The sequence below is a fragment of the Papaver somniferum genome, chromosome 11 (assembly GCF_003573695.1).
Source record: "Papaver somniferum cultivar HN1 chromosome 11, ASM357369v1, whole genome shotgun sequence".
Taxonomy (NCBI): Eukaryota; Viridiplantae; Streptophyta; class Magnoliopsida; order Ranunculales; family Papaveraceae; genus Papaver; species Papaver somniferum.
The window spans coordinates 26,152,782-26,179,989 of record NC_039368.1 but is presented as its reverse complement, the minus strand read 5'-3'; the positions used below and the strand labels follow the sequence as shown (position 1 = coordinate 26,179,989).

General features: G+C 36.1%; 1 protein-coding gene across 4 annotated transcripts; it reads right to left on the bottom strand.

Annotated features, from left to right (window-relative positions):
• Positions 1-2,376: 2,376 nt before the first annotated feature.
• Positions 2,377-4,904, bottom strand: LOC113321353. 4 transcript variants are annotated; one of them, XM_026569251.1, is made up of 3 exons: positions 4,858-4,904; positions 4,439-4,498; positions 2,377-3,239 (listed from the first exon to the last, which is right to left on the bottom strand). In XM_026569251.1, the coding sequence occupies exon 3, from the start codon at positions 3,225-3,227 to the stop codon at positions 2,445-2,447; it is 783 nt and encodes a 260-aa protein (XP_026425036.1). In that variant the 5' UTR covers positions 3,228-3,239; positions 4,439-4,498; positions 4,858-4,904; the 3' UTR covers positions 2,377-2,444. The 4 variants fall into 4 exon arrangements, with proteins under 4 accessions (XP_026425036.1, XP_026425034.1, XP_026425035.1 ...); XM_026569249.1 differs by having other exon boundaries at positions 4,426-4,498; positions 4,858-4,893; XM_026569250.1 differs by having other exon boundaries at positions 4,420-4,498; positions 4,858-4,883.
• Between the last annotated feature and the right edge of the window lie 22,304 nt (positions 4,905-27,208).

The window sequence follows — 27,208 nt, the reverse complement described above, 5'->3', positions numbered from 1 at the left end:
TAATCATCAATGGGTTTCTGAGTTTATTGATTCACATACTCAACAATGGGATATTCCTCTGCTTCGACAATTGTTTCAACCATATCAGGTGAATGCAATTCTAACTATTCCTGTTCAATTAGATCAGCAAGATATTTTAGTCTGGCCTTTCACTGCCACTGGTGTTTTTACCACTGCTTCAACATACAAGTTGTTATGTGAAAAAGATATGCCTCCTAATGCTTCTGTGGGACTAACTCCTCAATTTTTGGTTAAAATTTTGGAAACTGAAATTACCTTACAAGTTTCAACTCTTTTTCTGGAAAGGTATTCATAATGCTCTCCCTGTCAAAGCTAAGCTGTTTAAACATATGGGTGCTTCTCATCAAAAATGCGTTATGTGCAACACTAGTCAGGTTGAAGACTTGGATCATATGTTGCTGCATTGTCCATTTGCTCAAGCAATATGGAATTATTTCTATCCTCAGATGTATTCTTCTTTACTGCAGCAGTCTTCTTTTCTTGCTTGGATTCAGACTTGGCAGCTCAAGAATTCTTCTATTAGTATCCACCAGTCAGTTGATTATATCCACCTTATTATTTGCATAATGCATTTCATCTAAAAACATAGGTGTAGAATTGTGTTTGGTAATCTTTCTCCCAATCCCAACACAGTCATTCATCATATAAAGTCTTACATTGCTCATCATCATTTAGGCATTTTTGTTGTGAGTCATAATAGTTCTCTTACAAGTTGTTCTAAGTTAGATCTTCACTGGAAACCACCTCCTCTGAATTTTTTGAAGATAAACATTGATGCTTCTTATACTGCTAATTCTTTGCTAGCTGGTATTGGAATTATAATTCGAAATCATGCAAGAGCATATGTTCTGGGAAGGGCAACAGTAAAGAGAGTTATAAATATACATCAAGCAGTAGCTTGGGATTTACTGGAAGCAATGGAAATGGCGACAGTTAATGGTTGGTCTCATGTTATATATGAAACAAATAATTTGGCTGTAAGTTCTTATTTGCAACAACAATCTGTTCTTTCTCACTGGCAAAGTATGCCTTTACTTCGAACGTGTGTTAATATTTGTAACAATAACCCGGTTTGGTCTTGTATGTTTGTATACAGAAACTGTAATAAGGCTGCAGATGCTTTAGCTAAGGTAGCCCGTAAACATAATTTATGTGGGGAATGGTGGTTTCATCCACCTGCTATGTTAGTTCTCATATATCCCATGATGTAAGATATTTGGATGTGTAATTTAAGTAAGTTCCTTTGTACAAAAAAAAGAGTTACTGGAGGATGACTCTGATGCTTCACATTTAATTGCAAAATTGAATTTTCTCAGTTTGTTATTTAAACCTTCAAATTTTAATGTCGAGTTACTTTGAAATGTAGATGATTGAATTATTGTACTGGGGAACAGTGAAGAAGCCATTACTAGGTAGTAGAAATTGTATAGAGATAAGAATTTTGATTATGGCTAGTCTGCATCTATTTTATGGATGCAACTTGGAACTAACGTAGGTAACCAAAACTCACGTCTACCATGGTCCAAAATCCCACCTCCCTCCTGAAGTTGAAAAACAAGCCGACCTGGCTATATAGTTTTGTCTTAAGGTTGGAACTTTATGACTTCACTTTACCCTTGATTTTTCGTTTCTAATGACTTTTTTATTTTTTGAAAGAATGTTTTTAAGACTAGAGATGGGATATTTGGCTTTATTATGTCAGGGTAGCAGAGTAAATTTAACCTTAAAGCAAAATTTATCTCCAATATTTAAAAGTTAAGTTGGTAACTCAATTTAAAATGATTTCTAGAAACAAAAAAGTAATTTTTTGGTGAGACAATTTTTTTTTTTTTTTTTTGTATTTCCAATGTTTTCTGTTTGTCAAACAAGTAATAAGTTTTACAAGGGTTTTTCGAAAGAGTGTTGACGAAAAACTATCAACAAACCGTTGGCTCAATGGAATATACACGAGTATGGAAAATAGGATGTCAAGACTTCAAATCTCGATAAATACTAAGACTTCGAATTTCAGTAAACACTTTTAGTATAAAAAAAAATGTATATGATAAGCTCGTCATAAACTTTCAGAGTAGTAGTTCAAGTTTCCTCATTTTTTATTGAATGGACATTGTTTTGAACGAAATGCATAATTCCAAGGATTATTATGAAAAATTCCAATACGGACTAAACACCAAGAAAATTAGTTAAACTCTTTTATGAGCATGCAATGATCTTTCTGAATTTCTAATTGATATTTTCTCATGATACAAATCTCATTTTTAGATCCAACAAATATGAAAAAAAACTAAATTAAAACAAACTCTCCAATATATAGTAGTACTATACTATTATTCTATAAAAAAGAAGAACTTGGGTAATTATTCGTATTCTGATTTTCTTCTAAACTAGTTTAGAAGTTCACAGAATAAACACCTAATTAACATTCAAAACATTTCGTCAAGCAGTTTGTTGTCGGTATTCTCCAGGTACTTTTCCAGGTCTGACTCTGATCCCAATGCAAGTAACTTCGACCGCAATTCATTTTTCAAGGTCATCAGCCGTTCCTTTTCCCATTTCAAATGATTTTCTGCTACAGTAACTCTCTTCTTTGCATCTTGGAAGGGATCACCATGCTCCAATAATCCCATGTTGAATTTCTCAACTCCTTTAACATTCTCAAACTGTTGTCGAAGCCATCCAATGTTGAAATTGAGATTTTCAGCCATCTTTATCTTGTTCTCCCATGAATCAATCATTTCATCAGATACATCAACATAACGAGAACGATGCATTTCTATTACAGAATCCATAATATCATTGACTATACAAACTTGGCTAGCATATGATAAGCTTGTAGCAAATTCCCCGGATGCGATATGACCATATTTCAACCATATCTTTTTGTACAAGTATGATTGCGCTTTCGAAACACAAAAGCCTCCAATGTCCTCATGAAGAAAAAGAATTCCACCGTGTTTTTGTGTTCTTGTTTTATATGGATGCCCAGCTTCTAGATACTCTACAATTTTCACCTTTGAGGAGGCTTGTTTCTTGCAATTGCAACAACAATGAATAATTTCATCAGCTTTTGGATCTTCCACAACTTTCGACTCTGAGGAGGGTTGTTCCATAATATTTTCACAATTTTTAGCTTCTGGATTCGTCTTTTCCACAAGCGTCATATCTTTGACATCTGAATCTACATGTGGTTCTGCTTCAGTTTTCATACTTGAGGCCACCTAAATATTTTTATCAAGTTAGTCACATAAGAACAATATACAACAAAATCTACATATATTAGTACTCTTGGCGATACACAAAGTTACTAATATACGGAGATTATGAAAAATAAAATAAATATAAGGTGTACCTAAAAAGAAAAAAAGATCTCACGGTTCAGTAAATGTTAAATGCTATCAGATTTTTTATTTTTATTTTATTTTGAAGCATGCTATCGGATAATGTACATACATATTTAATTTCAATAAATAAAATTCTCTACGTCTTAATTAGTTGTTATGTCAGGGTATAACACAAATATTAAAAAAGTACATATGGAAAGAAAAAAATCCCACAAATACCCTAAGCCAATATTCATTTTCCTAGATTTTAGTTGCTAGCTTGGTGTTTAGAAAGTTGTGATAGAATTTGTTTTAGTAGTAGTAGAGAGAAAACCAAAAAGTAAAATTATTAAGGAATATAAAAAGAGTATTTAAGAATGGTGTTTACAAAGTTGAACCTACACACTTTCAATTATTTCTAAGTTAGTGATAAATCAGGAGAAAAAAGGGAAAAGATGTAAACTATAACAACTAAATTGAAACAAAAATAAAATCCTAATATTTGCAACTAAAACTAAAAATTAGGTCGGATGGAGTATATATACGTATCTAGGTACTTATATGGCCATTAAGAATTCGTTGATGTTTTATATAATTATAAATAGTACTACATTTTTAAGACAACTGTCATGATGTTTATTCCTTTGCAAGTTAAAGCTACAATAACAAGCCAAAAAAATTATATCTTTTTATAAAAAAAAAACTATTGAAAACTATTTTATCATCACAAATTTTAACATAATAAAATATATTTATCTCAAATATAATGTTGATTATTATTATACATAAGTAAATATTTTAAGGCAAGATTAAGAAAAATATTTTACTAATATCAAAATGTAGAGGTTATTATTGTACAACCGTTCTAAGTTGGGACCATGAAGTTTTATCAATTTACGGATATTTTACTAGACTAATGAGAAACTAACACCAAGGTTATCATGTGATGATTATAAGAGCAGATTAATTAGTGATTTTACTTATATAACCTTATCAGAACTACCTTTTGATCACTTCTTTTCAATCAATTTACAAGAAACCTCAACCATAACAATATAAATATCATTCACGAGAAAACCTTTACAGGAATCTCCTACTATGCATTAATGAACTCCATCCCCATTCCTTAGATTCTGAAGTGAATTTGCGTGTATCATCTACAATAAAATGAAAAGGTACATGTTATAAGCGTAAACACGACAATAAACATGCAAATCTAGTCGAATTACTGAAAACAGACAATTTTGTTGAGATAAAATCATTTTTTTCAAAGAATTTTTCTTCACACAATATTGCTCGGTCAAAATCTCAAAATAGAGATGTTAATGACCCTACATGAGAGAAAGTATGTCCAAGATAGAAATGTTTGTAGTAAATTGCAAACAACACACACATTATTCACCCTCTAAAACGTGAAAACAAAATATAAAAGACAAAAAATAAACACTCAATGGAAGAAATAATTCACAAAATTAGTGTGACAAGAAGAAATAACTGGGATGAAGAAATAACTCACAAAATTAGTGTAACAAGAAGAATAAAAATAGTGCAGAGGACATAAACTTATACTGGGATGATGAGAATGTAAGGAGAATGAAAGTTTTTATAGATTATCTTGAGGACATCGAATTAATGCATTTTATGACTAGAAACAAAACGGTCAATAAATATACTGACAGAATGGACATAATATATGTCGCCGAGAGACGTTTTTGGCAAGAAAGTTGTTGATGTCCGGGTCATACGCTGCCCTTTCAAAATTATTTTTTGGTAAGAAATAAATTCGAAGATCTTTTATCTTTTAAAGAATCTTCAAAATAAATTTTGTCCAAACAATAACCAGCACCGAACCCATCTCAATGTTTTCGGATGATGTACTTGTACGTACTTAACTATTATATGATAAATCTTTTCCTCCATACAAAATTGCATATGTATATATATATATGCAAATACGGGGTACCAAAATACAACACCAACTTTTTCTTTCGTGTTTGTACTAAACTCAAACACAATTCCGAAAGTTACAACTTAATGAATCTCAATCAGGAATTATATGAAGAGTTTGTATATCTTTCTCTCGCAATCAATATGTAAACGAAAATAAGTCTGTGAACCTGATTATACCGTGAGAGTACTTGGAATATTCCAAAGATCAATATCCAAGATCAGTCAAGTCGTATCCAACAATTTCGATGGACGTATCTACTTTGATTACATACAACCTGTGATGTTTCAATTATAAAGATAAACAACATAATGTGGAAAAATAAATAACATAGAAACCAGAATATTTATTAACGAGGAAACCGCATATGCAGAAAAACCTTGGGACCTAGTCCAGATTGAATACCAAACTGTATTAATCCGTTACAGGCACTGACCTACTACAAATAACTTTAGACTGGAATGTAGTTGAGATAGAATCCACTGTCACAGTAATTCAGTTACAGTCGCGCTCCTTACGCCTCTTGAATATAGCAAGACTTTGCGCAATTGATTCCCTTAGTTGATGTCCTTTACAGCCTAAAAGTTGTTTCAACTTAATTGAAGACTTTAAACCAACCTGCCTCCCACGGATAAGCTTCTATGTGATTTCCGTTTTGATCAAAGATCAAGGTGAGATAGAAAGTCATTTGCAATATACAGAATCTAGCAAACCTCAAAATCTGGTACTTACGACTCCCAAAGAAAAGCATAGATTATTATTCACCTCACAAGTAATTCCTACTCCGATTTCAACAAAGAATCGTTGTAGAGGAGCATACACGTGGAATCACAAAGTCTAAGACGAAGAAACTTTGCGATTTATATATATCGCCTATTGGAGCTAAAGGTTCAACAATCAATAGCAAGATTAGGATACAAGAATTATCAAGATAAAGGTATTTGGACTTGGTTTCACGAATCCCTAGGTGAAGTCTTTTTAGTCGCTAAACCTAAAAAGGTTTAAAGTAGAGGACGACTCTATTTTACAACTAGGACACACAAGAATAGTGTCAGGGATTAAAAAAAAATAGTTGCTTGAGGTTCTCCTTATATAAACTTTCAAGATCAAGGCTGCTTTATATTTAAGCTAAGGTAGTTTTGGAATCAAGCAATCAATATTCGTCGTTAGATAAAAACTTGACTTGAGATTAACATAACATAATATACACTCTGTTAAGGATGAACCGTAACTGAACCGTGTACAATGACTTGTTCATGAAAGGTTAGTCGAAACTACCAAGACAAACTCTAACCTTAATCATTTTTATATAATACTTTAAGACTTTAATCTTCAGTCACAATAATGTGATCAAACATGTCTAGTTGTGTTTTATAGAGAGTTGTTCAAATGTCAATTATCTCATAGAAATAATTCTGATGCATCTGAAAACATTCGACATGGTAAGTATGTGTATTTACTTCCAGAACTAGTGAGTTATTTTATCATGGTACGTGTACCGGGTTTGTATAGCCTGAAGACAAAACAAGTTCAGGAGTCCATAGAACTTTTTCGGTATGCATACTAGGTGAAAAAGCGGGGGTACAACAACCACACCCAAGAAAATCAACTAGACAGTCAGACTCAATCTTAATAAAAGTATATCAAAGAGTTATATCTCACTTTTTCGATTCAATACTTACTCAATCAAATAGAAATATGCGCGTCTAATTGAATACAAGAGAAATCACTTGAAAGGTACCAAAGACCAATGTTCAAGGATCAATCAATTTCAATCAACAACCAAAGGTCGAATTTCCCAATTGATCGATTCAAACGCACAACCTGTGATATTTCAATTATATAACAAAATATAATGCGGAAAAGAAATAACACAAACACCAGAAGTTTTGTTAACGAGGAAACCGCAAATGCAGAAAAACCCCGGGACCTAGCCCATATTGAACACACACTGTATCAAGCCGCTACAAACACTAGCCTACTTAAAACTAACTTCGGTCTGGACTGTAGTTGAACCCCAATCAATCTCACACTGATCCAAGATACAGTTGCACTCCTTATGTCTCTGATCCCAGGAGGATACTACACACTTGATTCCCTTAGCTCCCACAACCAAGACTTGCTACGACCTAAAGTCGGAGACTTTAATAAACAAATCTGTATCACACAGAAAATACTACGGTAATAGATAAATCTGTCTCCCACGGAAATACCTACGAGTTTTTGTTACGTCTTTTAATAAATCAAGGTGAACATGAACCAATTGATAACCCGGACTTATATTCCCGAAGAACAACCTAGAATTATCAATCACCTCAAAATAATCTTAATCAACTAGCGAAAGAAGATATTGTGGAATCACAAACGATGAGACGAAGGTTTTTGTGACTTCTTTTATATCTTGCATATCGGAGAAATCAATCTTAAGCCAATCTTACGATTGTACTCAAATACGATACAAATAGCAAGACTAGATCACGCAACTACAAAGAAAATAGTTGGGTCTGTCTTCACAATCCCAATAAAGTCTTCAAGTCGTTAACCTACAGGGTCTCGGTAGAAACCTAAGGATAAAGGAGAATTGACTCTAGCTTATACAACTAGTATCACACAGGAGGTGTGGGGATTAGGTTTCCCAGTTGCTAGAGTTCTCCTTTATATAGACTTTCAAATCAGGGTTTGCAATCTAAGATACCTTGGTAACAAAGCATTCAATATTAACTGTTATATGAAAACCTGATTAGATTCAAGCTAATATATTTCAATCGTTAGGTCAAACTTAACTTTTACACACAAATGAAATGCACGTTTATTCAGGTTTGTTTAACCATACCTAAACATGTACACTTAGTTGGTTCAACAGTAGTTAACCAAATGGTTAGCCATATGAGCACTTCCATATCAACCATATTGTTCTTTACCACAACTAGTTCAAATGACTCAAATGAACTAGTTAGAGAGTTGTTCAATTGCTTAGATCTTATAGAAGTATATAATACACAATCGAAGCAAAAACGATTCGATTCATTCGAATAAATTCATGAACTTTTTATAGCCACGGTTTGCAAATATGCATTCCTTAGTTTATATAAGTCCATTTAAGTACGCATACTGGTACACAGACTTAAGTACCCGGAATAAGTTTGCTTTTAATTCACAAAATCCAGCAGAAATTCACGGTATGTGAACTTCCGACAGTACGCGTACTTTAGTTCCTGTTTTCCTGAGCAGCAAAGTACGCATTCTTTGGTTCAAGGAATAAGGACTTACATACGTATGTGTTACCACACAATGTTTATATCCTTCCAAGGTTATATATTTTAGACTCTCATTTCAATCATTGAAACATTCTTAGAGGACGTTATATAGTTGTTATTCACAAACCATTTTTCGTCAAAGCCATTTTCAAATAATTGAAACTAATATGACTTTCGTCACTAGTAAAGATGAACTTGGCCAAAGCAAAATCTTACCAACACATATTTCGAGAAATAGATAAACGAGATAAACTCGGCTCGAAATAGCAAATGTGTATAATCAAAGTCTATATAGCAATACGACTTTTGTCTCAAGATTAGAGATAGAGTAGATAGACTTTGGAGTGATAGATAAGTTCAAGTCTCCACATACCTTTTAGTCGATGAAGTTCCACAAGTTCCTTAAGTAGTTTTTCGTCTTTGTATGATGATCGCCATGGAGTCTTGATCTCAACTACACTATCCTAGTCCGAGACTTAGCTATAAGTAGACTAGAAATCAAGAGTTATAGTTTTGATCACTAAAATTGACAAACATGCTTGAGATAGCAACGCATGCGAGTTCGACCGAGCAGTGCTCTAACACTAGGTATGCGTACCAACCTGAGTTCCCGAGTCAACAAAACTTTTTGGGTTTGCATAATTAGTATACGTACCGAAAGTTGTTGTCGAACTATAGCTACTTCGGTACGTGTACTGGGTACATGTACTACGGCTCCAGACCTATAACAGTTGCGCCAGTATATAAGCTGGTTGATAAGTGCAGATTTCACATATATTTAATATTTCCATGATAGTATTTGTTGGCTTTCTTGCGAAATATTGTATATTACGTTTTTTTCCCGTTATTTGTGTTTCATTTGGAGAATCGTCCAAAAAGAAGTGAATTTGCACTTAATTGTGCAATAAAAGAAGCTAGCTACAAGCCAAAGACCAAGAGAAACTCGTTCAAACCCAGGAGTTCTTGCTATCACGTTGAAGAAAACGAAAATACGAAGTTAACGGCGAAAGAACGGAGTCATTCTGAGTTCGTACGAGCAAAAACAAGAATTTGGAAGTTTTGGGAAAAAGGGTAAAATGGTCATTTCATGGTCAAGTGCTATTGACAGGTCAGAAAATGCTAAGGGACAACCAGTTCACCACATCTCTTGTGCAAGCTCATAGAATGAAAGTGTAAATAGAATCACACTTGATTCAAATGGATTTTTATGGCCGGATGATATTGGTACCATTACAGACGTTAAGGAGCCGACTGGAATAGACAAATTATGACGTGTCGCACTTGGAAACTTTTGAAAGGCATGATTTGGTGTAGTGAGGAACATCGAATTGGATGTATCGATTGTGCATATGAAGACACATGGTGTCAGTGGGATACTACTATGCTATTGGCCAATCAGAAATAAGGTGCACGATTTTAGGATACTTGTCACATTGAATCAGAAGCACCTATTTTATTAATGCCTAAAGACACTGTTTGCGGAGGGAATATCGTAATCAAGCACAGATTTGTCGGGATGAACGTGATTAGAAGAAGAGATAAAATCGGTGCCTTTTTGTTATCAGATAAAAATTAGAGCCACATGTCACTTCGTCATTGACCGATTGGTTTTATTTACTTGTACTGATTGCATGCGAAACGAAGGAGACGGTTTACTCTTCTCCAAAGGGGTTCTGGTTGCTATAAATAGAGAAAGGAAACTCATTCTTCAACACTTCTTCTTTTACCATTTCCTTTGTAGCGAGAAACAGAGAGAGTTCCTGGTTTTTACTGAAAGCTTCTGATTTTAGTTTCATTTTAATTCCTTCTTCTCTATTTATTTGCTAGTACTTTTTAATTATGAGTAATTAAGTTTTTAATTGATTATTAATGATTTCAAAGTCATGAACAATAAAACATTAATTTCTTTAACCACGTTTATTTCAAATTTTATTTTATTGTTGATTATCTTTATTATGTTTAATGTTTAAGAATATTGAGAGGTTATTTAAAATGACCAATTAAATTAACCAATCAATATTTCTTCTATTAGTTTAGGATTGTCTGATACGTGTAATTGTCACATCAACTCTTTACAAAAGTAGTAAATTGCAAGAGCTGACAGAGGGATTTTGTTAAGCAATTGTGTGTAAAGATAGCACTAGTAAGCAGGCCGAGCCTATGTGTCTGATGCTAGGATCAACCTGATTCACAGAGTGTAAAGCATTCGACTAATTTACACCTTGAGAGCTTATTATGGGTGGGTTGGTTGGTTGGATAGAATCTGGTAGTCGAGCGCTTCCGTATCCAGTGACAGTAGGAATTCAGGCGATATAAGAGCTTATTGCTATTCTACGGTTGGTAACAATATAAGTTCAACAAGAAATAAAATTATATTTAATTAAGTTTTGGTTCAGTGACGACGAATGATTCCCTGGTCATCTTTCTCCATATCATTTTAAATCAATCTTTACTATTTTGTTTTATTAATTACTTTGATTTAAAATCTTAAAACTCCCATTTCGGTTACTTTTAACAACTAGAAACTCCCCGCTCTTCGTGGGAAAGAACTCCTTGCCATTATATTACCAGTTAATTGTGTGGAAAGAAGAAATTATTTTGTTGTGTAAACGACGCACACCAGATTTTGGCACCGCTGCCGGGAAACAGTCCGTAGCTTTTACTTGTTTTATTGTCTTTTAATTTTATTTAATACTTTTGTTTTTATATTTTTCATTAATTTATAATGAGCTTTTAGTTGTTAGTTGTTAGTTGTTTTATTTTATTTTTGTTATTTTACAGTACTTTGTTTTTAGATTTTCCTTTATAATTTTTGTTTTTTAATTTATTTTCTTCTAGTTATTATCATTATTAAAAAAATAATAATTTTTTTTTAAAGTTTTCTTTATTAAATTTATTTTTTTAGATTTTATTCTAGATTTCTTTGGTTTCAGGTACTAATTCTCTGGTACCTAAACAGTGGGATTACCCGAGGTGCGGAATTCAAACTCGCAGGGGAACATCAGTTCAATCAGTAGTTTCAACAAGAACCATCTACTGAACAAATGGTTGATACAGACGATGAGAGAGATCCTCCACCTCGGGAGAAGAAGTTGGGAGAGTTAACTTCCCCATGCTTAGATTCGCAACCACTGTGCATCACAATCACCAATCTAGTGGAGTTGAAGTCGAATCTGATTCATCATTTACCAAAGTTCAAAGGAATTCCGGGTGAAGATCCAATCTTCAAAAATTCAAGCACAAGATGACAAGCCTTGGGCACGGTACCGAAGACAGTGATACGACAATGCTACAAGCTTTCCCATTCTCTTTAATAGATATGGCATAAGAATGGTTGTATTATCCTCCCCCAGGGAGTATTACAACATGGACTGAAATGAAAAAGCTATTTCTGGAGAAATATTTTCCTGCTTCCAAGGCAGTCGTTGTAGGCAAGGAGATTAGTGGCATTCTGCAGATTAACGGGGAGCCTCTTCATGAATATTGGGAGAGGTACAAAAAGTTGTTGGCAAGCTTCTCTCACCACAACATATCTTCAACACTTATTATCCAATAATTTTATGAAGGATTACTTCCAGAACAGAGGAATTTTATTGATGCAGCTGCTGGTGGTTCACTTACTGAAAAGACAATCTCGCAGGAAACTAGTTTGATATAGAGCATGGCTTCGAATACTCAACAATTCTACACCAGAAACAACTCAAGTGTCAGAAGAGTTAGCGAGATAGGAGAGTCTGCACAATCAGAGCAACGGATAAACAACATCGAAAAGGTAGTGCAACGAATGGCAGCAGTGATTATTCCTACTTACGAAGAAGAGTCCGAGCAGGTAAATGTTGTGTTCCCTAATCAGAGGCCAGGGTATAACCTATACTCTAATACCTACAATCTAGGATGGAAAGATCACCCGAATTTCATCTACGCAAACAAGCAAGCTGCAGCTCCTAATCCATATGCTCGGCAAGGTGGTTTTCAACAACCACAATTCCAGTCATAGCCGAAACCTCAAGTTCCCAAGGATGACGCATCTGAGAAGATGATTACTATGATGCAAGGTCTCTCATTTATGTTCCAACAAATTCAGAAGAAATCCAATCAACATATGCAGAAGACGGACCCCGCGATTAGAGATCTACAGACTCAGATGGGGAAAATGGCAACTGAGATGAATCAATGATGGCACAAGCATCAACAAAGCTTACATCACAAACTTTTGTGAATCCAAGAGAGAATCTTAATGCAATACTTTGAGGAGCGGAAAACAGACAGAAGAGCCAAAACAACAACAAAAGATTAGTCATGACTCATAAAAGGAAGTAGAGGTGGAAACTGTTTCACAGGAAACGACAACTTCAACCGGCCAACCTAAGGACACAGTTCCCACTTTTACCACACCGTCTCCTTTTCCCAGTCGTTTAGCCAAGTCAAAGAAGCAAGCTCTAGACAAGGATATTATGGATATTTTCAGCAAGGTGCATATCAACATTTCATTTATTGAAGCCATCAGAATGGTACCCAGGTATGACAAGGTTCCGAAGGATTTGTGTACAAGGAAGGAAAGGTTGATTGATAACGAGGTCACTCAGGTGGGAGAAAGTGCTTCAGCTACGTTGCTAAAGAATATGCCTACAAAATGCAAAGATCCCAGTGGTTTTACAGTGCCAATTACTATTGGTGACCGACGATTTGAGCGTGCGTTACTTGATTTGGGAGATTCCATAAGCGTGATGTCAGCCGATGTTTATGATTCTTTAAATCTGGGACCGTTAAAAGAGACAGGGATTATCATTCAATTAGCTAATAAGTCTAACATATATCTTAAGGGCCTTGTGGAAGACGTGTTGGTGCAATTGAATGAATTGATCTTTCCGGTCGATTTCTTTGTTGTGGATTTGCAGAATGGGGACAATTGTTCGTCTACTGCATTACTTCTTGGGAGACCATTTATGAAGACTGATAAGACGAATATTGGTTGCGATACTGGTACACTCACTATGGAATTTGACAAAGAGATTATACGCTTCAATATCTTTGAAGCTATGCATTATCCAAGTGATATCCATTCTGCATTTTCTGTTGATGTTATTGGTTCGTTGGCACAACAGATGTTTGATTTGAACAACGAAGATAAACTTGAATCTGTGCTACAAAATAACATTGATTTGGACGTACATGGAATGCCTGATTTGGACGTTGACTTAGCGAAAGAGATATGGGAGATGTGTGGTGCTTTAACAGCGTTACAAGAAGCTCAAACATGTAATATATCTTATATTTCTTTACCCACAACTGATGAAGTTCCTTTACCTTCTGTTGTGCAGGAACCTAAATTAGAGTTGAAACCTCTACCTGATCACTTAAAGTACGCTTACTTGGGTGATGGAGAAGAACTTCCAGTCATTATTGCAAAGAATCTCACTGCAGTACAGGAAGAACGCTTACTTAGGATTCTGAAAGAGCACAAAACGGATATTGGTTGGACAATTGCTGACATCAAAGGCATTAGTCCATCCATGTGCATGCATAAAATCCTAATAGAAGATGATGTCAAGCCAGTATGTGATGCTCAGTGTAGGCTCAACCCCGCAATGATGGAGGTCGTGAAGAAAAATATCCTCAAATTGCTAAGTGTTGGGGTAATTTACCCAATTTCTGACAGCAAATGCCGGTGCAAGTGGTGCCTAAGAAATAAAGTGTCACTGTTGTTAGAAATAAGGATGATGAACTCGTTCCTACAAGAGTTCAAACAGGATGACGAGTATGCATAGACTACAGAAAGCTCAAATCAGCTACCTGCAAGGATCACTTACCTTTTCCTTTCATTAATCAGATGTTAGAGAGCCTAGCGGGACATTCTCATTATTGCTTTCTGGATGGTTATTCGGGATACAATCAGATTTTTATCGCACCGGTGGATCGAGCGAAGACAACTTTTACTTGTCCTTTTGGTATGTTTACATATAGACGGATGTCGTTTGGTCTTTGCAATGCGCCTGCTACTTTTCAGAGATGTATGGTAAGTATATTTTATGATTATGTGGAAAACATCGTTGAGATATTTATGGATGACTTTTGTGTTTATGGTGATTCATTTGATATTTTTTTAAATAATCTTGAGCTTGTGCTTAAAAGATGCATAAACACTAATCTTGTTCTAAACTGTGAGAAATGACACTTTATGGTAAACCATGGAATTGTACTTGGTCACATCGTGTCCTCTCAAGGGCTCGAAGTAGACAAGGCAAAGATGGACTTGATTAGAAACTTACAATACCCCACTTCGGTGAGGGAGGTTCCCTCGTTTCTTGGTCATGCAGGTTTTTACATGAAGTTTATCAAAGATTTCTCCAAAATCTCAATGTCGATGTGAAAATTATTGCAAAAGGAGGTTGCCTTTAACTTCGACCAGGAGCACAAGGATTCCTTTGAAAATTTGAAGGAATTGTTGACTACTGCACCAATTATTAAGTCACGTGATCGGAGTTTTCCGTTCGAGTTAATGTGTGATGCAAGTGATTATGCAGTTGGAGCTGTTTTGGGTCAGAAAGTAGACAAGAGGTCACATGTGATTTATTATGCATCAAGGACCCTAAATGAGGCACAAATAAACTACTCGACCACTGAGAAAGAGTTGATGGCTATAGTATTTGCATTAGAAAAATTCAGATCTTATTTGGTTGGTACCAATGTGATTGTATATTCTGATCATGCAACACTTCGGTATCTATTGAAAAAGAAGAAGGCTAAGCCAAGACTCGTACGGTGGATTCTTTTGCTACAAGAATTCAATATTGAAATTAGAGACAATAAAGGTGTCAAGAATATTGTTACTGATCATCTTAGTAGACTTGTTGTTTCCAAAGAAGAACTTCCCCTACAGGATCGTTTTCCAGACGAACGACTCTTCTCGATTGAAGAATCAACACCTTGGTATGATGATATGGTGAATTATTTGGTTACAAGGCAAGTACCTAGTACGATGTCTAACTTTCAAAAGCTATAGATTAACAAAATAGCCAAACAATATATGTGGGATGAACCCTACTTGTGGAAATATGGTGTTGATCAGATTATCCGCAGGTGCATACCTAACTATGAATTTCAATCGATTCTGTCTTTTTGTCATTCTTATGCTTGTGGCGATCACTTTGGTTCTAAACGTACCGCTCTCAAAGTCCTTGAGAGTGGATTCTATTGGCCCACATTATTTGAGGATGCATATGCTTTTTGCAAATCTTGTGATAGATGTCAACGAACAGGCAATCTAGGTGATCGAATTCAAATGTCACTCACACAGATTCTTGCTGTAGAAAAATTCGATGTGTGGGGTATTGATTTTATGGGCCCTTTTGTTAATTCGAATGGAAAATTTTATACACTTCTTGTTGTGGATTATGTTTCAAAATGGGTGGAAGCTACAACCACCCATACTAATAATTCTCAAGTTGTTTGTGAGTTCGTGAAGGAATATATTTTCTCTCGACATGGTACACCACGAGTGATTATCAGTGATGGAGGTTCTCACTTCAAGAAATCCTTTCATGCTCTCCTCATTAAGTACAACATTACACACAAGGTTGGTACGCCGTATCACCCACAAACTAGTGGGCAAGCTGAAATTTCAAAATCGTGAAATTAAGTTTATTCTGGAGAAAACCGTTAACACTACACGGAAAAATTAGAGTTTCAGGCTTAACGATGCACTTTGGGTGTATAGAACAGCATATAAGACATATCGGTTGGTTTATGGCAAAGCTTATCATCTCCAGGTTTAACTTGAGCATAAAGATTTTTGGGCGATAAAGACATACAACATGGAGTATGATGAAGCTGGGAAACAAAGGAAGCTACAAATAAATGAGCTAGAGGAGATACGAAATGATGCTTACGAAAGCTCTTGTATATACAAGGAAAAGAAGAAGTTTTGTTGTGGGGCAAAAAGTTCTTTTATTGAATTCTCGTCTTAAGTTATTTCCTGGAAAGCTAAGGTCGCGATGGGTGGGACCATTTGTTGTTACTAATGTTTTTCCTCATGGCGCAGTTGAAGTGTCTAGTCCCAAAATTGGGAAAATTTTCAAGATCAACGGCCATATACTGAAGCCATACTACGAGAACTTCATTATAGTGGATGCTGATGAGATTGAGCTTCGTGATTTACTCCCCCTGGAGGAGTAATGTGAATGAGTGCTAAGTCAGGCTAAGGACATAAAACTAAGCGCTACGTGGGAGGCAACCCATTGGTTTTGTATTTCTATCTTTATCTTTTGTTTTCAGTTTTTCATATCATATTTTTATTTTCCACCTTATCTTTCTTTGGATGACTCAATTACATTGAGGACAATGTAAAGTTTAACTGTGAGGGAGTATTTTGCATATAAATTTTTTTAGCCTTTTTGAGTCGATTTTTCAAAAAAATTGTAATTATTGCATAAAAAAAATGAATGAAACAGAAAAAGAAAAAGACAAAAATATATATACATATATCTTCAACAAAAAAAAATACAAAAATATTTGCATTTAGGATTTATTTTATCAATAAAGTCATGAGGAAGAAAAATCTATAAAGAAGTTTCAAGAAACAAGGAAATTGAAGAAGTCGGGGCGAAATGCTTATTGATCGCTCTCAAACACGCGTTCTCTCATTATGGTGTGTTTATTTCTCACTCAACATTTAAGAATGAGAATATGTTCTTTAGTATTTCTAACTTCTTATTACTAGCATGCAGAAACTCTATGTCCTCATAGCTCATTGGATGCTTGGGACGCTGAAACACTTTGAAGTTAGAGCAAGTTTTTTGGGTATATCTCTGGTAAACCCTCACGAGACTATAACTCGTCCACTAGGGACACCTAGGGGTTTAAAGGCTTGTTGCACATGCTAAGTGCAACCGGGTCCCCAACGAAAGGAAGTTGTCGTATTTTAGGTTAGATAGTTTGCTTGAGGACTAACAAAAGCCAAGTGTGGAGGAATTTTATAAATGCATATTTCACATATATTTAGTATCAATTCTATGCTAGTATTTTTTTGGTTTTCTTGCGAATTACTGTATATTACGTTTGTTTTCCGTTATTTGTGTTTCATTAGGAGAATCGTCCAAAAAGAAGTGAATTTTCACTTAATTATGCAATAAAATAAGCTAGTTACAAATGGAAAAGGGACCAAAGACCAAGAGAAACTCGTTCAAACCGAGGAGTTCTTGCTATCACATTGAAGAAGACAAAAGTACGAAGTTAACGGCGAAATAACGGAGTCATTCTGAATTCGTACGAGCAAAAACAAGATGTTGGAAGTTTTGGGCGAAAGGATAAAATGGCCATGTCATGGTCAAGTGCTATTGACTGGTCAGAAAATGCTAAGAGACAACCAGTTCACCACATCTCTTCCGCACGCTCGTACAATTTAAAGTGTAAATAAAATCAGACTTGATTCAAATGGATTTTTATGGTAAGATGATATTGGTACCATTGCAGACGTTAAGAGCAACTGCAGTGGACGACTAAACCCAAATTTGGTGTCGAGTGGGCTGGCATAATGGGACGGACCATCGATCAAAATTTGATCAAAGAGTAAAACTCGGACCAAATTTGGTCGGTGATTAAGACCAAATCCAAATATAGTCGGGCGTTTATATAATGTCCGCCTACCCGACGGGCGTTGGTATAATGTCCGCCTGAATGGGGCGTTGGTATAGTCAACGCCTGGCATGGGGCGTTGGTATAATGTCCGCCTGGATGGGGCGTTGGTATAATGTCCGCCTGAATGGGGCGTTGGTATAGTCAACGCCTGGCATGGGGCGTTGGTATAATGTCCGCCTGGATGGGGCGTTGGTATAATCAACGCCGGACACCACATAAGCCATGGGGCGTTGATAAAGTCTTGAACCCAAATTTGAAAAGTTTACAAAACTTTGGTTGGGGCGTTGTCTTTATCAACGCCCCATTTTTTTTTTTTTTTTTTTTGAACCCGGGCGAACGTATAATCTCCGTCCCACACACCAGGCGTTGCTATAGTTCACGCCCCATACAGGCGTTGTCTTTATCAACGCCCCATACCAGGCGTTATCTTTATCAACGCCCCATGCCAGGCGTAATCTTTATCTACGCTGGACGATGAAGCGGACTTTATATCAACGCGCGACCAAATTTACTCTTCACCCGCTACGTCACAGGACGGACTAAACCCAAATTAGATCTTTTTTTTAGTCTTTGGTCTTTAGTTATGCTCGCACCACTGCGGACGCTCTAAGGGTCCAACTGGAAGAGACAAATTATGACGTGTCGCAGTTGGCAGCTTTTGAAAGAGATGATTCAGTGTAGTGAGGATCATCGAATTGGATGTATCGATTGTGCATATGAAGACACATGATGTCAGTGGGGTACTACTATGCTATTGGCCAATGAGAAATAAGGTGTACGATTTTAGGATACTTGTTGTCACATTAAACTAGAAGCACATATGTTATTAATGCTTAAAGACACTGTTCGCTGACAGAATGTTGTAATCAAGCACAGATTTGTCGGGATGAACGTGATTAGAAAAGGAGATAAAATCGGTGCCTTTTTGTTATCAGATAAAAATTAGAGCCACACTTCGTCATTGGACCGATTGGTTTTCTTTACTTGTACTAATTGCACGCGAAACGAAGGAGGCGGTTTACTCTTCTCCAAAGGGGTTCTGGTTGATATAAATAGAGAAGGAAAATTCATTCTTCAACACTTCTTCGTTTACCATTTCCTTTGTGGCGAGAAACAAATAGAGAGAGTTCCCAGATTTTACTCCGAGCTTCTGTTTTTGGTTTCATGTTAATTCCTTTTTCTTGTTATATGACGTGTCAAATAACAAAGTGGCTGACTCACCATGTAAACCAGGTGTATGAATATGTCAAGGACACCAGGTCATGTACATGTCTTTTAATTAAGATTAGTTTTCATGCATGTACGCCCATAAATAGGCCTATTGAGCTATAAGAAGAGTAGCCCCTTTTTCTCTCCACTAAGTAATACTATGAACTTTCGTATTCCTCTTGTACTACACAGTACAAAGTACATATAGTATAACTAACTAGTTAATACACCTAGTTTAATTAGTGTTTAATATTCATACCTTGAGTTGGTATAGTCCAACGTATCAGTACACTGTTAGCAGTAGTTGTTTGGTACACGCGATTATAACACGTTATCAGCACGAATAGCTCGATGTCGCCAATTGATAAACAAACCAGTGTTCGACGATGTTTATGCCGAGCTGACGGGGATGATACCCACAAAGCCATATAATCAGCTTCACAATTTATATTTGTGTTTTGAGTTAAATTTGTGTTTTTGATTATATATGTGAATAATAGTACTGACTTTGTTGCTTCTATTGATCAAGGTAGTAACACTATTAATGGAGGCAAGTTGTTCTACAAGTATTGCAAACTTGTACGAATGTTTTTGGGTAAGTGCGGGAAGGTGAGAACCGCGACTCCGTAAACTTTCATAATTTTCCGCTATATTATTTTTGTTATGGTACTTGCGGTTTTAATACCGGCGAAGCGAGGAATTGTTGTATCCCTAGAGGATAACATAAATTTAATTTCTCTTGTTCTAAATAATCTCCAGAGATTTTGAAACAATTCCACCAGAAGCTGGAATTTCGTCTAGCATAGTGTGGATGCGAAAGGCACGGTCCGCTAGCCGTACGGTCCCAGAAGTGACCCGTTATAAAAGTGCTAGTCGTTCCTATTTGCGGTCTCTGAAGTGATCAAGTAGGAAACTTTTCCGTAAAAGAGTGTATCCATTTGTACACTTGTAAATTAATATTTCGTTGAAGGTGACAAAATTGGAGAATTGTTGATATTGTATTAGTGCCATATTTGTTTGGATGTTTATCCTTTGTTTTAAGTTTTGTTTATTTTCTTTGCTTATTTTTTTTGTAAATAATGGATTCCAGAAGCAATCCATGAGATGTTGTCGACTCTAGAAGCAGTCCAACATACATTTTGTGCATTCCTGTAATAATCCATAAAATAGACTCCAGAAGTGGTCTATCGAAATAGTTGGATTCCAGGAATCAACCACGAATTTTTGGGTTCCTGAAGTAGCCCATGGTTACGTAATGATTTTGTTAATGACTTATTAATGTATGTCTCTCGTCTATCTGTGATGACGGAAATGGATTCCTGAAGTAATCTATCCATTTTAAATAGACGATAGAGATATTTGTCTCTAAACAAGGGAACAACAAACACAAATTTTTCGAACCATTTCTGTAACCTTGTAGAGGTTTTGGGAAATGTGAAATGCCATTTCGGGTTCAAATAATATGATAGATGATTCCGGAAGAGCGTGTATCATTTTGGTGGTACAACAGTCATCTTTATTAACGCCTTATAATATTCCGGATTCCTGAAGAATCTATTGAGTTTTTGAGAATATTTGGCGTTACCACCTTGAAACGACAAACGAGCATTTTTATGGAGTATTTTTTTTTACTTCATTTGTTTTTGTGCCAGAAGCACATCGTAAAGAAACGTAAGGCTTTCTTTTATGGGGTGTGCCATAGGAGAATTCGAACAGTCGAATTCCACATTGTCATTAGCTAGAAGTTTAATGACCCTTGAATTATTCATGCTCAGGCATGATCAGTATGGACACCCAAGTTCTACCAAGATGAGTAGACGATTCAAAATGCTCATAGACATCCTTTACAGAACCTGAAGCTTCTATTAGATAAGGATGTAAATTGTGTTATTGGTCCCTGAGACAATTAGCTGTTAAATTACATTAACATTAACATTATGGTAACCTGTTACTGAATCACCAACATTAACTCCTAGAAAGGATTCAAGGTGGAAATTGCAGGACTTATTTACCTTGCAATATTTACAATTATTTCAGTACTTTAATGTATTGATAGACACATCTACTAGATGGTCTCTTGTTATATTAACACGTAATATTAGATTTTGCCGAACTGGTTGTGCAAATCTTGTGGTTGCAGAGACCCTCCATTTAGGTATTTATGTTGGTGGTAAATTGATAGGCTTTGATGCTTTTCCTCCAAGTTGGTGTTATATCGAGCATATAGTTAGCACATGTGCGCACTCGACATGGTCTAGTTGAGTTTTTTATTTAAAGCATCTTTAGTTTATTGCTCGACCAACTATTTACCATCAATTATATCTTGGGAAGCAACCTTACAACTTACGTGTTTGTTCCATAACGTCACCTAGCTATATATGTTGGTTTCGATTCATAAGACAATTAAAACCATGTGCTGGTAATGTCTTATTGAAGATGAGACTATATTCCTGCCGTTAGGGGGAGGAAGTAAGCCGCCAAAAAGGAACGGCGTGAAATGTCTCATCTCTTGTCGAGCCTGCGGCTGTTTTTGGGACACTTATTGTGTGGTTTAATTAAAACCCAAAATCTATCATGAGCGGAATTTCCTTTGAAAATCAGGCAATTATGGAACCAGAAGTTTCCAGAAATGAGATAGTAATGTTTCCTCCATGATCAGGAAAACTAAAATGCCACCAGAAGTTGGCATGACAACCCGCCACCAGAAGTTCGTCAAGTGTAGGGTTGATAACCTTTAAGGTTCTCCCACTTTAGTCAGGGGGAGAAACTTCACCATAAAAGGATGGTGCAAATTATGATAACCTAAAGGGTTTTCCCGCCTTAACCAGGGGGAGAAAGACTGCCACCTGAAGATGGAACGAATTATGTCGACAAATTTAAGGACTTTTACCTTGAAGTCATAAAGATGAAAGACACCACCTAAAGGTTGCAGTAAGCAATGTCGACAATTCAACAGGTTATCTAGTTAAGTATTTATCCTGATCAAACAAAGTTTGGTTGCCGCTAGATATTGGCGTGAAACATCTCATTTGTTTTCTCACACCAAGATATTGGATGTAATTGTGGTGTTGGAGATTACGCATGACTAAAACAAATAACTGCAGTAGCTCTGGGAAAATATTGCTCGTCACTTGCTTGAGGATGCAGACACAGGAAGTTGTCTCAGCAGGTTAAATCATGCATCTCGCAGTGACGAAGTCGTGTGTTAAAACACGCTTGAGGACTGAATAATTGCCTAATATATTCCCCTTAAAAGAAATTCCAATCACTTTTCTAATATGTAGTGCTCTTGAAGAGAGACTACAGATAGTGCTCGTGGAGACTATCAAGATATGATCCGCATTCTCTAAGTTTGAAACCCCTCATTGAAAATAAGGAGATGATAATGACCCTGAAGTGGCGCTGGTACCAGTCTGTGAAACTTTTATGCATGTACTAGAGAATGTGTTAGATTGTATATGATTGTCGATTATCTATTTACAATGGTGGTTATGTACCCCTCTGCAGAGGAACATCGACATCGTGATTGGTAGGCATATAGTCTATTCCCCTCAAAATAAGGTAGAGGATGAAATCTCTCCAAAAAGCGCAAAAGATCGGATCCGACTCACACCGTAAAATCATTAGACCTGAATATTACAGGTTGGTGTTTGAGATAAAGCGCAGAGAGAGTAATATAATCGCTCAAGGTGCGATTTAAGGGTTTCCTGCTGAACCCCCAAGATTGGTTCTGTAAAACTAAAGGTGTTCTCCTAATATTGATGCACTTTAGCGTGGTAGTCTCTGGAAGACTCTAATTGCATCTATCCATGACTTATGATTGGTGATTGTATTTGAATCCCTGAAGGGTTCTAGTTTTTAACTCTGGCAGCCTCCTGACCTTGTGAATTATGTCAGGCTTGAAATTTTAGTCATAATCACCATTTTGAAGAGGAGAAATTTATGGACAATCCTTTGTGTATTTTTATGTTCTTGGTATAAGGTTAAAATCCGGATGAAATGATGATATCATTTTTGGCTTCTGAAAGAACCCTTAGTAGCGCTAAAATCCACGCTTGAATTAGATTTTTGATATCTCGCTGAAATCGAAATATTTGCTCGACCTGAAGTTCGAGGACATGCTAGCATAATAAAACTTGCCCGTATATACCAGAGTATCTAGTTTTTATACTCATAATACTTATCGTGCTTCTAAAGTAGCACCATTACTGGGAAGTGATCGATCTATCTGATACGTACGTTAAATTTATGGTCCAGAAGTACCATACATGGATATAATGCATGCATTATCTTGTGTTTTCTAACTTTTATTTTGCAGGTTATACTTTTAGATGTTGAAGTTGATTCTACAGTATTTATGAGTATACAAAAGACCTTTCATTGTTATGCCTGAACTTAAAGCGGGAAATAAATTGGTACGCAATGGACTGAGGATTTAAATGCAAGGTGAACAAAGGCGGTTGTGCACCCGGCACAAGACCTGTAGTCAGTCCTCCATAAACTGCAAATGGTAAAACGGTTTTCCGAAGACTATATAATGTTTGCACCACCAGCCGCTTTAAAAAGTCATGCTTCAGGGGGAGTAAACTCGTAGAATCTTTGGTTGGACTAAAACGCGTTGTACTCTTTTTCCTTCCCTAAGGTTTTGTCCCGTTGGGTTTTCCTTGTCAAGGTTTTAACGAGACAGCATATGCGTATGCAACACTGTTATTGGGCGACGTCCGTTGTACTCTTTTCCTTTGGTCTGGTTTTGTCCCACGTGGTTTTCCAGACGAGGTTTTTAACGAGGCAACATTAGCATCGACGTCAACATCATTATGAACTTTGGGCGTTCAGGTTTTATCCCAAGTGATTTTCCTGACGCAGGCGTGTAGGTTTTTATCCCAAGTGGTTTTCCTGGCGTAAATCTTGTCAAAGAAAATATTTTTTTTGTGGCGGCGACCACCCTCTTTCTAAGCTCGGGTTTTATCCTAAGTGGTTTTCCTGACGCAACTTTGACAGAGGAAGCATTTCATGGCGGTGATCAAGCCCACTCCAAGTTCAGGTTTTTCCTAAGTGGTTTTCCTAACACGGTTTCGGCGACGGGAGAAAATTCGTGACGACCATCATCACTTTAAAGCTACCAGTGTTGTACTCTTTTTCCCTCGTCCGGATTTTGTCCCACTGAATTTTACCGGTAAGGTTTTAACGAGGCAACATACTTAGAATGGTGGTCATCCAAGAGGGAGTGTTATATGACGTGTCAAATAACAAAGTGGCTGACTTACCATGTAAACCAGGTGTATGAATATGTCAAGGACACCAGGTCATGTACATGTCTTTTAATTAAGATTAGTTTTCATGCATGTACGACTATAAATAGGCCTATTGAGCTGATTGTGGAGATAGAAAATAATAAGAAGAGTAGACCCTTATTCTCTCCACTAAGTAATACTATGACCTTTCGTATTCCTCTTGTACTACACAGTACAAAGTACATATAGTATAACTAACTAGTTAATACACCTAGTTTAATTAGTGTTTAATATTCATACCTTGAGTTGTAATAGTCCAACGTATCAGTACACTGTTAGCAGTAGCTGTTTGGTACACGCGATTATAACACTTCTCTATTTATTTGCTAGTATTTTTTAATTCCGAGTAGCTAAGTTTTTAATTGATTAGGAATGATTTCAAAGTCCTCAATAATGAAGCATTAATTTCTTTAACCACGTTTATTTCAAATTTTTATTGTTGATTATCTTTATTATATTTAATGTCTAAGAATATTGAGGGGTTATTTAAAATGATCAATTAAATTAATCAATCAATATTTCTTCTACTAGTTTAGGGTTGTGTGATACGTGTAATTGTCACATCAAATCTTTACAAAAGTAGTAAATCGCAAGAGATGATAGAGGGATTTTGTTAAGCAATTTGTGTAAAGATAACACTAGTAAGCAGGTCAAGCCTATGCATCTGATGCTAGGATCAAACTGATTCACAGAGTGTGAAGCATTCGACTAATTTACACCTTGAGAGCTTATTCTAGGTGGGTTGGTTGGATAGAATCTGGTAGTCGAGTGCTTCCGTATCCAGTGACAATAGGAATCCGGGGGATAGAAGAGCTTATTACTATTTTACGGTCGGTAGCAATATAAGTTCAACAAGAAATAAATTTATATTTAATTAAGTTTCGGTTCAGTGAAGGCGAATGATTCCCTGGTCATCTTTCTACATATCATTTTATATCAATCTTTACTATTTTGTTTTATTAGTTACTTTAATTTAAAATCTAAAAACTCCCATTTCGGTTACTTTTAACAACTAGAAACTCCCTGCTCTTCGTGGGAACGAAATCCTTGATATTATATTACCAGTTAATTGTGTGGAAAGAAGTAATTAATTTGTTGTGTAAACGACGCGTATCAAATTTTGGCGCCGCTGCCGGGGAGCAGTCGGTAGCTTTTAGTTGTTTTATTGTCTTTTAATTTTATTTAATACTTTTGTTTTTAGATTTTTCTTTAATTTATAATAAGCTTTTAGTTGTTAGTTATTTTATTATATTTTTTTTTATTTCACAGTACTTTGTTTTTAGATTTTCCTTTATAATTTTTGTTCTTTAATTTATTTTCTTCTAGTTATTATCATTATTAAAAAACTAATAATAAAAAAAATTAAGTTTTCTTTATTAAATGTATTTTTTTAGATTTTACTCTAGATTTCTTTGGTTTCAGGTACTAATTCTCTGGCACCTAAACAGTGGGCTTACCCAAGGTGCGGAATTCAAATTCGTAGGGGAACAGTAGTTCAAGCACGTCAGCAGTTTCAACACGAACCATCTACTGAACAGATGGTTGATACAAAGGATGAGAGTTATCCTCCACCTCCGGAGAAGAAGTTGGGAGAGTTAACTTCCCCATGCTTAGATTCACAACCACTATTCATCACAATCACCAATCTAGTGGAGTTGAAGTCGAATCTGATTCATCATTTACCGAAGTTCAAAGGCTTTCGGGTGAAGATCCAAACCGTCATCTTCAAAAATTCCAGCACAAGATGACAAGTCTTGGGCACGGTACCGAAGACAGTGATACAGCAATGCTACAATCTTTCCCATTCTCTTTAATAGATATGGCATAAGAATGGTTGTATTATCCTCCCCCAGGGAGTATTACAACATGGACTGAAATGAAAAAGCTATTTCTGGAGAAATATTTTCCTGCTTCCAAGGCAGTCGTTGTAGGCAAGGAGATTAGTGGCATTCTGCAGATTACCGGGGAGCCTCTTCATGAATATTGGGAGAGGTACAAAAAGTTGTTGGCAAGCTGCTCTCACCACAACATATCTTCAACACTTATTATCCAATAATTTAATGAAGGATTACTTCCAGAACAGAGGAATTTTATTGATGCAGCTGCTGGTGGTTCACTTACTGAAAAGACAATCTCGCAGGAAACTAGTTTGATATAGAGCATGGCTTCGAATGCTCAACAATTCTACACCAGAAACAACTCAAGTGTCAGAAGAGTTAGTGAGATAGGAGAGTCTGCACAATCAGAGCAACGGATAAACAACATCGAAAAGTTAGTGCAACGAATGGCAGCAGTGATTATTCCTACTTACGAAGAAGATTCCGATCAGGTGAATGTTGTGTTCCCTAATCATAGACCAGGGTATAACCCATACTCTAATACCTACAATCCAGGATGGAAATATCACCCGAATTTCAGCTACGCAAACAAGCAGGCTGCAGCTCCTAATCCACATGCTCGGCAAGGTGGTTTTAAACAACCACAATTCCAGTCACAGCCGCAACCTCAAGTTCCCAAGGATGA

What these genes read in the sequence shown, in the direction of transcription:
- LOC113321353 (XM_026569251.1), bottom strand. Translation starts at nt 3,227, where the DNA reads ATGAAAACTGAAGCAGAACCACATGTAGATTCAGATGTCAAAGATATG.